Consider the following 12,210-nt stretch of genomic DNA (forward strand, 5'->3'; position numbering starts at 1 on the left):
GCCACAGGTTGCACCCTGAAATGTGGACACCTGAAATGTGAGCTGCTAATATACTTGAGCAATAAATGGCCCTTGAAACCACCACGAGGTACTACAGGGTCCACAGCCTTTATGAGGTGGGACTGACGCTGGGTGGAATTGCAATATATATATTTGAAGCAAGAATTGAAACACATTTCTAGCCAATATAGCAACAGCGGCCTGTTCTAAAACTGCATGTCTGGTTTAGTTGTTGGTTGTCTTAGGAAAGTGATGTGAATAAGACACAGAGATATGTAAGTGATGTGTAGATTCATGTGCTGGGCCTCTGGGCAGTGGCAGGAGCCACAGATGTGTGGTGTTGAACCGGCTCACCTTGGTGGTCAGGTCAAGCAGGCCAGGCTGTCCTACTTCCCACCTCTTCTCTGGGACAGTTCTTGCCAGTCTGGTTCTGAGTGCATCTCTTCTCTCACTGTCTGGGCTTACTCTGGGTGTCCTAATGTGTATTTTTAATTCTCCTTTTCTCTCCTTTGCCGCTGTTTGCAATTCTGTTCTCTCCTGTTCTATCACCCAATCCTATTTAGTCTCCCTTCACTGGGAGGAGACATTTCTGAGCCTTTTTTTTTTTTTTTTGGTATCCTGTCTCATATAAAAGTAGCGATGGTTGAATACAAATATATAGTGATTTTAAAACATTAATACCCTAGATTGATTTTTGACACTGCATTCTCAAACTCAGAAGTAGGGCCAGCCATAGAACAGAAGCGTCACCTTAGGGCTCCTGGGATAGCATGAGAAAGGACCTGTGGCTGTGGCATGGTGAGGCAAAAGCATGATGGCAGAAGCATGCAGGGCATGGGTGCAACCTGGGCACGTGGAATGGAGCCCCCAGTTAGTAGCCACGGTAATGAAACACTAGGCCTTTCCACCAGGGGACGCTGCACTCTCCGTTTTTGCTACCCCATCCCCAAGTGGACTATCCCCAGAACCTGAGCTCATTAGGTTCACGACCCCTCCACACCTTGGCTTGGGCACATCCCTGTTTGGCATGCCTTGGGTGTGTTCCATTCTGTTCACCCAATCAACACCTACCCATCTGCTGAGTCCTTTCTCATCATCCATGGAACCAGCTAGAACAGACTCCTCCTCCTTCATGCCCACTGTGATCAGAGGTATGGTCTCAGTCTCCTGGCTCCCCTAGTGCCCAGCACAGAGCCGGGCACACAACAGTATCCAATCGACACAGGGTGGAGAAATCATGAGAGCAAAGTCTTTGTCTGCTGCTTTACTAAAAGGACAACAAAGTGAGCTAACACGGTTCTCCCCCGCCCCACCCTCCCATCCTTGAATCGACTCCCTTGCCTTGAGACCCGGCCCTCATGCCCAGAGGACCTCTATCCTGCCCCCCTCCTTAGAGCCCTCTGACAGGAAGCTTTCCGTTATTGCCCACCCTGACAGGAAAACCTGTTCTCCACTCGAGCTTCCAAGTTCCCTGACTCACTGGGTCCTTGTCTGAGCCGCTCTGCGGCTACTTCTGTTCATCCCCATGTCAGGTACATGCATGACACAGTGAGCCAACCCCTGGGTGCGACTTAAACGAGCAAGAGAAGGTGTCTCTGTCCCCCTGCAAGGAGAAAGGGCCAGGACGATACCGCTGCTGGCCACAGGAAGGGAAGAGGTAGACGGCAGCTTCTCACCCCGTGAGGCGGGGAGAGGCGCGGGCGGTCACCGCTCCAGGGACATGGCGTGAAAACATTACACTACCTTGTTAGCCAGGGCATCTCCAGGTCCATCTTCTCCTTTCCCAACATTTAGCTTTGACTGCTTGCAATTAGTACCTGAGAGGCAATCTAAAAGAGGCAAGCTGCATTATGGGGACCCCAGGAAAACTGCAGGGCACAGCTCATCTTGTACAAAGAGGCCCAGATGCCAAAGGCTGTTTCCTTTACCTACTCAGCTGGGCCTCACCAAGGAAATGCGATCAAGAAAGTGGTGTTCGTCGTTAGCATTTATTTATAACTGGAAAAATCCTGTTTGCTTTCTGAGCAAGCACAGACCACAAGACGTCACAATCAATTGGCTATACATGAATTTTTTTTTTTTTGTCATTCTTTTACTAACAGCAGGAATGAAATAGCACCGAGAGAGGTGTGCACTACATGATACATAGACAATCTGTGGTATGCAACAAAACCCGGGCCACAAAATCATAGACACTTCTCTCTGCCTCAGAGTGTCACGGCTTCAAGTGCTGTCTAGGAGCTGGGGCAGAGAAGAGAAAGCTGGGCACAGCTTGCGGGGAGTTTTGCAGGCAGACCAAGAAAAAAAAAAAATAGTCTCCATTCCAGCCCTCGTGCCCAAGGTGAACAGGGAGCACTAGGGAAATGTATGGAATGAGGGGTGGGCTTGGTCACCTGCAGAAAGACAACACCAAACACTCTTTGAGGAACCACGGTCAGTTTTGTCCAGTGCGTTTGGGAGACAGAACAAGACCGGCTGAGTTTTGTTTGTAAACAGTAGAAATCGAAGGAAGTTTCTTGTCAGTGGAGTGAAACATTCAAGAGTCAAAGTGAACTGCAAACAGTTTTCGTAGGTGAGTGTGTGAGAAAGAGCGGGCACCGACAGCTTGACAGGGACATTATCCAGGTCATCTAAAGCCTCAGGCAGGGCAGGGTAAGAAATTCAGCCCCTAAGGCTATGGGGTCCTTGTGGTAAGCTACAGCAAACTACAGTGTGCACAACACCAACTCAACTCAGTCACAGCACGTGTGGGGTAGTCATGCACCTGGGTGTGTTACTATAGAGACCTGTCTGCCCACCAAGCCTGGCACAGTGCCCAGCACAAGGCAGACCATGAACAGTGAATAGAGGATCCCCTGTGCGTTGTAAACTCGGACTTACTTGATCTACAAAACACACAGCTATTCTACAGGGAAATCAAAGTGTGGCTAACAGCAGCTCTGGCTGATGCCAGGAGAGGGGCATGCGCTGGCAGCTACAGTTGGAGCACTTGATAGAGTTCTCAGTAAACAGTAAGGCTGGCTAACAGGTAGCCAGAAACAGTACGGAGCTCTAGGCATTTCTGGACAGGCATGTGAAACCTGTGAGTCGCGGCCATGAGACTCATCAACGTCTCCTCCTTTCTATAGCATGTCTCCCTCACAGTCCATGCCCTGAGACGGGAAAGAAAGCATCAGGGGACGCCACAGACTTCATCTCTAGTCTGTTCTGTTAAAAAAAAACGAAGGCTTGCACAGCCCTGCTGAGTTAATTCACAAACCTGTCTCGACCAGCCCCAAAAGTTAATTCACAAAACTGTCTCAACTAGCCCCAAACGGTGCTAACGAAACCTTCACTGCCTGCACAGTGAAACTGAGCCGGAGCTCAGGAGCCCCGCCTTCCCAAACTGCAAGGACCTGAAGGGACTTCTGAGGGAAAGAGCCAGGAGAGCTTCCCCTGAACCGCTTTTACCACAAGAGAAAGCAAACCGCACCATCCCAGCTGCTCAGAACGCCGAGCAAATAAGGACTTCCAGGACAGGAGCAACCTATACGCCACCAGAACATTTCTGGTGGACATTTTGGGTTCCCTCATAAGTAAGGAGGGTGGGCTCCTTTCATAACCACTCCCTAATTCCTACAACACAACTCTGGGGGGCTTCCGCCACACACAGGCAGCCCTGTAATACACCAAGAGCTGATTCCAAGCATCAAAACGCCATAGATGCTTGCTAAGCCCTTGCCAGGGCTCACCACACCCTCTGGCCAGATGCTCAGCATGCTGGCCTCTCTGTGAAGCAGAGCGAGAGCTTGGGGCTGGGGGTGCATCGCTGTACTTGCTGCCATGTCTACACACCCCAGCTGCACATCTTAGGAACAGAAAGTCACGGTAAGTACGCTATGTGCCATCTGTACACCTCACTAGTCTCCATTAGGCATATGTTCTGCAACATCAGCAGTGTGCTGAGGGCAGATAGAGAAAAGCGGGCTCCCATTGCCGGGAGCTCCCTCTACAACATCTACAGCATCCCAAATACGCACGCACTCTCTGCCACTTCCGGCCGGCCCCAGCCAGTGGCCTATTACTTGACACACTATTCAAAGTCGACTGATAGGCACGAAACACAGGCACACAGGCACACACTCCTAACAGAGGGTTCCAGGAGAGGGTTACTTCTAGTTAACAGACAGAGTTCCATTTCATTGACAGTAAGGCCAAGGTCGGTTTGTTGCTGTTTTGCCTTTAACATTTTCACCAATTCTAACCATTGGAGCCGAAGCTGAACTTGGGTAGCACGCAAGCGTCCACTGAATTTGGGAAAGCACATTTGCCTAGAGTCCAAAATCGAGTGCTGCAAACTGTGGGAGGCACAGCGGGGAGGAGGCCTCGCAGCAGACACTTCCGGTTCCACTAGGAGCTGCACTTGGCAGTAGTTGAGACCTGCCCCAGCCGAGACCCACAGGGAGCACACAGCCAGTGCACAAAGCTTCCCGGTGTCCCGGGGTTCCTGGCTGGATGCTGCGTCACCCGGAGGAAGAGGCAGTGGCCTCAGTCTGTGAAACATGATTCCTTCCAGAAAAAAAACCAACCACAGGGCTCCTGGGACACTCAGAACCAAGGCAGATGGGAAGTCTCTAATTAATTTTGTGGCCTTTTGTTTGTTAGTTTAAATAAAGGTGGGGGGGGGGGAGAAAAGGAAAGTGCAGTGACATTACTCTTTCGCCTCAGCCAGTTTATTGTTCATCTCTTTACTTGGCTCCTTGTCGTCGGGTTTGGTGGCACCGGGGCCCTCTGTGGTCTTTTTCTTGGCAGCCTGGCCCGATACCACCTGCTTGTCTTTGGCCTTCCTCGGGGGCTTATGGCTCGTTGAGGTCTTTTTTGGTTTGGAACTCTGAACACTAGGTTTCTCTACCTGCATGGGGAGACAGACAGACAGAGCACAGATACAGAAACACAAAAGGGAGGGAGTAGGAGAGGAGATGTAGAGAAAGACATTATTAACAAAAGAAAAAACGAGAGTGACCAGTGACGGAGTAGACAGGCAGAGCGAGGACAGAATTCAGGGGTGCCTGGGCATCTGGCTTCTGCTGTCTGAACCCACAGGCAGCCCATAGCCACACCCTCACCTGTCATTTCTCCCCTGGAGCAGACCAGGTGGTGGGCTAGATAATGGTTACAGAATCTATAGTCCCTCCTTGTGGGAAGGCCTTGCTCGCCTCAGGTCCAGGCATGTGGTTGGCTGTAGTCAGTGAGTGCAAGATACTCTGAACATCTCAAGGAGGAGATGCTCAGTCTTAAGAGGACAGGTAGGTATTCATAAGGATGATGATGAACCATGGTTGATCCCTGGGGTGGTAAGTGTGTGGTTTCGGAACAACTCAAGAGTCAGGCAGGCAATAGTCACTACCAGCCGTATGCTGCTGATCTCTGGCTGGATCTAGCCTGCTTCCCCAGAGCAGTCCAGTCTCCAGGCCTCTCCTCCAGATCTTTCCTCTCATTCTGAAGATAGAGTCTTGCATTCTCTTTCTCAGAGAACTCTGGAGTAACTAGGCTTGCTGACCATCCCTAATTTCCCCAGTCTTCCCCCCTTCCTTACTTGGAATCTTCTCTCTTTCATTGCCAACCTATATCCTGGAGCCCATTTCATCTGTGGACGGACAGAGCTGGTGTTGAGCCTCCCTGGCTGGGCCATTCACTAACAGGTCCACTGACCTCATCCTGATTTGCCTGGACTGGGGTGGTGGTGGGGGCGGGTTTGCAGGACCATGAAACGTTCAGTGCTAAAACTAGATGGATCCCAGATGAACGGGGTCAACCTGTCACCTTGGCTCCAAGCTGGTCCTGGAATAATGGAAATGTCAACTGAGTGCTAGACTTGAGGACAGAAGTGGAGAACGGCCAGTTAGGTTCTGGGGTTACTTTGGTCCCCAGACATGGTCTGCTATTACCCATGGGAAAGATGGTTATGTGCCCAGCGCAGTCTGGCCTGACACAAAGGGAGTGTGCTTGTGTCCAACACATTTCTCCTGTTAACAAACTCCTACTGAGATGCAATTAGGTAGAGTAGTGTTACTATAAATAAATAAATAAAAAATCCCCCAATCCTCATTCAGAAACTGCCGCTTCAGTAGTAAATAACCAGGGACACTTCTCACACTCAGTGTGACGGGAGTGTGTGACACACTGGGCACTCTGTTGGGAAGAATGAGTGCAGGGGGAACCTTTCCAGGGACTGGGGCAGGGTGGAGGAGGAGCTGCGGAGCCAATGCCAGCTGCCAAACAGGCCAGGGAAGGGGCTGCAACGCTGGGTCAGTGGCTCAGAGGCCAGAGCACAGCTCCTGTAAAACAAGGGGCTTTAGCTCCCAAGTGAGATTTTGCTGTCGTTTTTACAGAATCTGGTGTGCCAAATGCTAAGCTAACTTTCCATAACGCTCCTTTCCAGTGTGCCCTTCGAACTTAACAGAGGTACCTGCTGAAGATGGCCCTGGTCCTGTGTGCTGAGGAAGGTATGATTCATCGGGAGCTCCGGGGGCTAGCCGGAGCCCCACATTCTGCTTCCTCCAGGCTGTGCAGTAAGAGCTGTCTCACCTTCGGGGATTCCTTGAAGGGCTCGCTGTAGAGGCTTCGTATTCTTCTGCGCTCCATGGCCTTGTTGTCAGCTGCAGTGGGCTTATTAGCCTCTCCTTTGAACTGGGCGCTGTAGCTGGTCTCATGAACCATCTTGTCATCCGGGGGCTTGTACTGGGGCTTGGCTTTGATCGGTTTCACAGGCTTGATATCTGTCCACGCTCTGAATTCGTTCCTGGGAGTCAAAGAACGCATCAGTGATGAGAAATGCCACACAGCAGAGAAATGCTCCCCACCCCCGCCACACAGGAAGCTGGCTCCTGAGCCACACTGTGGCACTAACTGAAGTATGGCTGGCCGGGCGTCGGCATCACCGTCACCATAAAGGCCAACGGTTTTCTTTCTCTCAGAGTTCCCCCGGGTGTGGAAATGGCAATAGAGATCTCAGAGAAAGAGCTCAGGGTCCTCCCCAGGCCTAGACTCCGGGCAGCCAGGACAGCCATTCTCAACCTTCCGGTCTTGTGAGCCCAATCTCTAAAGCAGGCTGAGACACCCGGCCCCGTCAGTGCTTTGAGAGCTCAATGAACATGGGATGCCTGTGTAAGCAAGGCTAAAGAGCTTCGGACTTGGTGGAGACAGGCACACTGCAGCCTTGCTACAAATACCAAGACCCCTCGCCACATCTGGTGTGGTGGTAGAGACCAACTCAGGGCCCTGAGCACCAGAGGCAGGAGTTCTGCTGCTCCCCTCCAGCCTCCAGCCCTTCTCTCCCCACATCTCACAGTGAGGAACCTCTGACGTCCCGAGTCTTCAGGGTGATCCCTCCCGCGCTTGCTTCTTCTGGTGCCAGACCACCAGCGACCAGGTCACTCTGGAGGGAAGTCCCTGTGATGTGTCTTAGTGCACAGCGTGCCCCCCACATCGTCCGGACGACATAGCCAGGACTTGTGTTGGCTGTGTGTGGGTAGGATGGCCATCGTATGGGTCCCTTACGTGACGCATCTGTCCCCCCCCCCCCCCCAGTGTCTCTACTCTCAGCAATCTCTGTGGTTTCCACTCTTCGGATGTGTTGTTGTGTCTGTGGTTCTGGGTACTGAGCCCAAGGCCTCTCACGTGTTAGGCAGGCTCTCTCTCTCTCTCTCTCTCTCTCTCTCTCTCTCTCTCTCTCTCTCTCTCTCTCCTATATTCCCAGCTCTCTTCTTACTTTTTATCTCATTATGTTGGCCAAGATTTGAGTTTACTGTTGCTCAAGCTGGCTGTGAACGTGTTTCCGGCCCCTGCCTCCTCAGTAGCTGGATGACAGGCCCGCACCATTAGGCCTGGCCACCTGGCTGTTGCTGATCTGTCCTAAGGAGGGAAAGTGGGTGGCTCATGAAGTTGAAAACTGTAGGTGCTGAAGGCCCAAACAACCCCCCACTTTGAGGGCAGGAGCATCAGTGCAGCAGCTCTGGGGTTCAAGAGATCTTCGTCTGTTGTCCCTTGGGGGTCATGGACAGCTGTGCTTGGAAGAAGGGTTTAGTGTGGGCATCTGTGGGGATAAGTTGGTCCAAGGCCCCCTCTCACCCCCTCTGGTTCCTTTCCTTAATGCTCCGAGATGAGAGCCACAGACATGGAGGCCATGGGGACATGCACAGTGCTGTATGGCGAAGCCCAGTGAGCCTCCATTAGCTTCGCCTTTACCTGCTAAGCAGCCCTTCTGCTTTGAGCCTTTGCTTGCTGTTTGTAATATAGAGGCATCCGGCTAGACAAGGTTCTGACAAGCTCCAAAATGTTCCTGTTCAGTAGTGGGAGCCACTTACGATCTTTTCATCTGCTCTCTGAATTTCTCTGGACGATTGGCTCCTACGTGGAGAGACCACCGTCTCTGGGAGCCCCTCCTCAGAGCTTCAGGCCTACCCTTCTGGTGCAGCCTGGGCCTTCACCCAGACCTCCCACTGACTCCTCCAACTCAGCATCGCTCCACCCAGGTTCTCCGGTCTTCCCCCCGTTTGCCTCCTCTTGGACTCCCATTTACACTCAGTCAGTCAGTCATTGCCTGGGGAGATGCTGGACAGTGTGGAACTCAAACAAGCAAGAATAGATGCTGATCTCAAGTGCAGTAGGCAGAGGCATTTGAGGTTACTACGGGGTGAGACCGAGCCCTGAAAGAGGATCCGTAGGAGCATGGAGGAGCTCCCCCTCCAGCCTGGAAGCGTGGGAGGTTTCGGGACCGGAGTCAGAGAGGGTGATGGAGTTGGCCAGAGAGGAGGGAGAAGGGAGAGATTCCAGGAAGACTGCACAGCCCACCCAGGTATTTCTGAGCAACGTGGCCTTGTAGGACCTGTGAGCAGTGTGGGCCACTGGGCTGAGAGAAGGGTACACAAGACCGGAACGGTCACGGAGGGCCTGCTGGCCATGCTAGGGGGAAGCTCTTCTCTGGAACATGACTTTGCCCAGGGTTTCACGCCAACGATGTAGCCAGATGTATTTTGGCAAAGAACCCAGGCAGTGGCGTGAGTGACAGACAGCGGAGGGAATGGCTACCGGAGGCCTGGAGGAGACAGTGGCAAACCAGGAAGGAAGGCAGAGGCTGAGCCAGGAGAGCGGCAGGTACAGGGACGGAGAAGGGACTCTGGATCAAGGACACGACAGAGCATGGGCGGTGGGCAGAGACCGGGAGATGCCAGGAGTCTGGCGTGTGGGTGGCTGTGTGTTCTCATGCACATGGGAAACTAGGAGGAGAGAGAGATACAGGATGGGGGCTGGGGGCTTCCTGTTCTGTCAGGAGCACCCCAGCCCTGGGCTTCAAGGGTCCTTTGGGACCTTTGTCTCCTCCCTTCTCCATCTGCCTTAGCTTCATCCAAGTTCTCATGACCTGACGCTCAGTCCGTGTGGCTCTCCATGCAGGTCAGGGCTGTTGGGCCAGCATAATGTGGCGCTCCAGCTGCCACTGCCTGCTGAAGATTCTGGACATTCCTACCCCTCAGACAGAGTCCTGCCTGGTAGATGGACCTGAGATCCAGGCCTGGATCTCCTGTTATCGAAGCGGTAAGACCCAGTCTCCTCGGCTCCCAGTCACCAAGCTTCTAGAACCAGGCCTCAGGAACAGCAGCACAGGCCCTAAGCACTGTTTCTTTGTTCCTCCGAGAGTGTCCTGGAAGCATCTTGTTTCCTCACAGATCCTGTGGCTGGTGAGTTTCTTGTATCAAGCGTGGGATGGGGCCCTGTGGGAGAGGCTCGGTCACCCCAATCCTGAACTCCCTTGGTGCATCTTGGTCACCCCAATCCTGAATACCCTTGGTGTATCAGACGAGACTTTAAGAGAGCATCCCATAATAGCCTAACTGTAGCTTTAAGCTCAAACCCCACTCCTTACAACTGCTACCGAACTCTCTCTAAAATTCTCTCCTGATGAGGCTCTTTGTGCTGGAAAGATTTCCTGAGAAGGGCCAGGCCAGGCCCCCGACTCTAATCACAGAGCCGCTTTGAGGAGACTTGGTGACAAGTCTCCTGGGCTTTGGGCAGCTGCTAGTTACATTCAGAGCAGCTACGGAGGAGCAACTCCCGGGTTCCATCTGGTTTTCAAAGACATCCACAGATACTGCCTCCCCCTCCTGTCTAGACGTATGCCCCCTTTCCCTGGACCAACGCTTCAGACCACAGCATCGGAGTCCTGATGCCCCCTCTCGCTGCTGACTGGCTTGGCACATGCCACGGGTAAGTCTTCCTCAGTTTTGTAGTCTGCACACTGTTCCCTCCCACAGGTTCCTACGAGATGAGGTCCTGAGGTCCACGCTCTGTTCCTACAGTGCCCACATGCTCCGATTCCTCAGGGGGTCACTCGGTACCAAGTTACCTGTCCAGTGTCTTTATTTGCCTCTGTCAGTGTTTTGTGTGCAGGCTGCTGGGCAGGGCTCTTCAGATGCATTATTGTACGTCATCCTCACCTCAGCTCTGGGCAGAAATGCTGGCCTGTTTTGCTAGTGAGAGCACTGGGCCACCATACCCTTCCCCCAAAGCATGCTGCCCTCCCTTTCAAACTGCCGTGTCCTACTACATCAGTCCACAGTTCCAACTACCCAACACCAGCAACCTCTCTCCAGCACTTTCCCCAGGCGCCGGCAGAACTAGGTGGTCTCGTCTGGCCCACCTCTCTCCAAATCAGTTGCCACGTGCCCTCTCCCGAAGCCGGCCTCCCCTCCCACACCTGCCAGTCTAGGGTAAGTAAGGGCAGTGCTGGACTGATAACCATTAAGCCAGCTCCGGTGTGGCTGTATTTCATTGTTATAAATGTCAACAATGGCCTGGATCCTGTTCTTTCACATTTCTTCCTCTCTCTCAGTGTGGTCCTCATCTGCTAGGACAGAGATGCAGCCTCCACCTCCTTGGAAACTGCTCAGCAGGAAGACTCTGGTCCTCCGCCTCCGGGGGCGGACATGAAGTTACTGCATAAGCATCACAGGGCCTCTGTGTCTCGTTCCACGACATGTCCCCAAATCCTTTCACACTCTAGCTTAGATGGAAGTCAATGGCCCTCCTCTTTACTGTGGCTGGGGAGGAAGTGGAATATGGCCAAAGTGAGGTAACTTCTAAGAGTGGGTCAATAAAGGTGTGGCAGGCTCCTCTTTGCTCTCTTTGAGGACAGAAGCTGTTGTGAGTCAAAGAGCCCTAAGGCTTATCAACACTGTCACAGAGGGAGCATGGCTCCAAAGGATTTATAAGCAGTTATAAATCCCTGAGCACTTATAGGGAGTTAAAGGTTGCTACTGGGAAGAACTCTTGAGGCCCCACCCTTCCCTGAGGATCCAGTTGTGAAGCGGAAGGGGACCACCGTGAGAGGGAGGGACGAGAGGGGAAGCCAATATGGCCAAAATGCATTCACACCCATGTGTGAGGACAGCAGGGGGCTGGGGTCCCTTGGCTAAAGTCAGGGGTTTGAGCAAGCTACAAGTGGATCCCAGGTCCCTGCCAGCCTTCACATGGCCCTAAAACTAGAAGCATCTGGCTAGTTCTTTCTGGTCTCTGATCCTTAAGCTGCAAGGCTCTGGAATAATCTGTTGCACGGCAACAGATTCTAATCCCGACCCCAATCCACAGCTAAGCTTCCACGCTGCTCCTCAACAGAGAAAGCGACGGGAGCCGAGCACAGAACCTGGAGTTCCCAGCAGAGCCACGGCAAGTTTCTCCGGTTACACACTGGTCTTAGGAAACAGAAGCAGGCTGAGGAGATAACCCAGTCTGTAGACGGCGCTTTGCAAGCACCAGGACCTGAGTTCGAGCCCCAGAATCCATGTTAAACAGGCTATGGTAGTATGTGCTTGTCACCCTGGGGAGGTGGATCGTGGGGCTCGGTGACCAGCTAGCCTAGTCTACGTGGTGAGTTCCAGGCCAGTGGAAGATGGCATCTAGGGAACAATACCTGAGGTGGTGTCCTGTGGCCTCCGAAGGCACAAGCACACACATGCCTATGTACACTCACACATACACCCATGAAAAAAAATAAAAATGAAAACAAGGCAGCCCAGCCAATCGGATAAAGATACACCTTGTAGGTCCAACTCATAGGAGAAGCAAAGCCACCCAGACCGTCACAGGAAAGCTCAACGCTTTCAAGCCAAGTTAAACACACAGACACTACTACTGAGCCTGAGCCAGAACAGCGAGGTGCGTCTTTAGAAAGAAATC

General features: G+C 52.6%; 1 protein-coding gene across 3 annotated transcripts in view; it reads right to left on the bottom strand.

Moving 5' to 3' along the window:
* Window positions 1–12,210, bottom strand: part of Map6 (microtubule associated protein 6) — a 76,742-nt gene that overhangs the window by 12,692 nt on the left and 51,840 nt on the right. For 2 of the 3 annotated variants that reach the window (XM_037197237.1, XM_028877496.2), the window contains exons 2-3: window positions 6,568–6,781; window positions 4,695–4,891 (exon numbers count right to left, since the gene is read on the bottom strand). In XM_037197237.1, coding sequence (XP_037053132.1) covers window positions 4,695–4,891; window positions 6,568–6,781 — 411 coding nt within the window. The remainder of the gene's footprint in view (window positions 1–4,694; window positions 4,892–6,567; window positions 6,782–12,210) is intronic. The other variant, XM_037197239.1, reaches the window with a different exon arrangement.

Source organism: Peromyscus leucopus, chromosome 1 (genome assembly GCF_004664715.2).
Source record: "Peromyscus leucopus breed LL Stock chromosome 1, UCI_PerLeu_2.1, whole genome shotgun sequence".
Lineage (NCBI taxonomy): Eukaryota > Metazoa > Chordata > Mammalia > Rodentia > Cricetidae > Peromyscus > Peromyscus leucopus.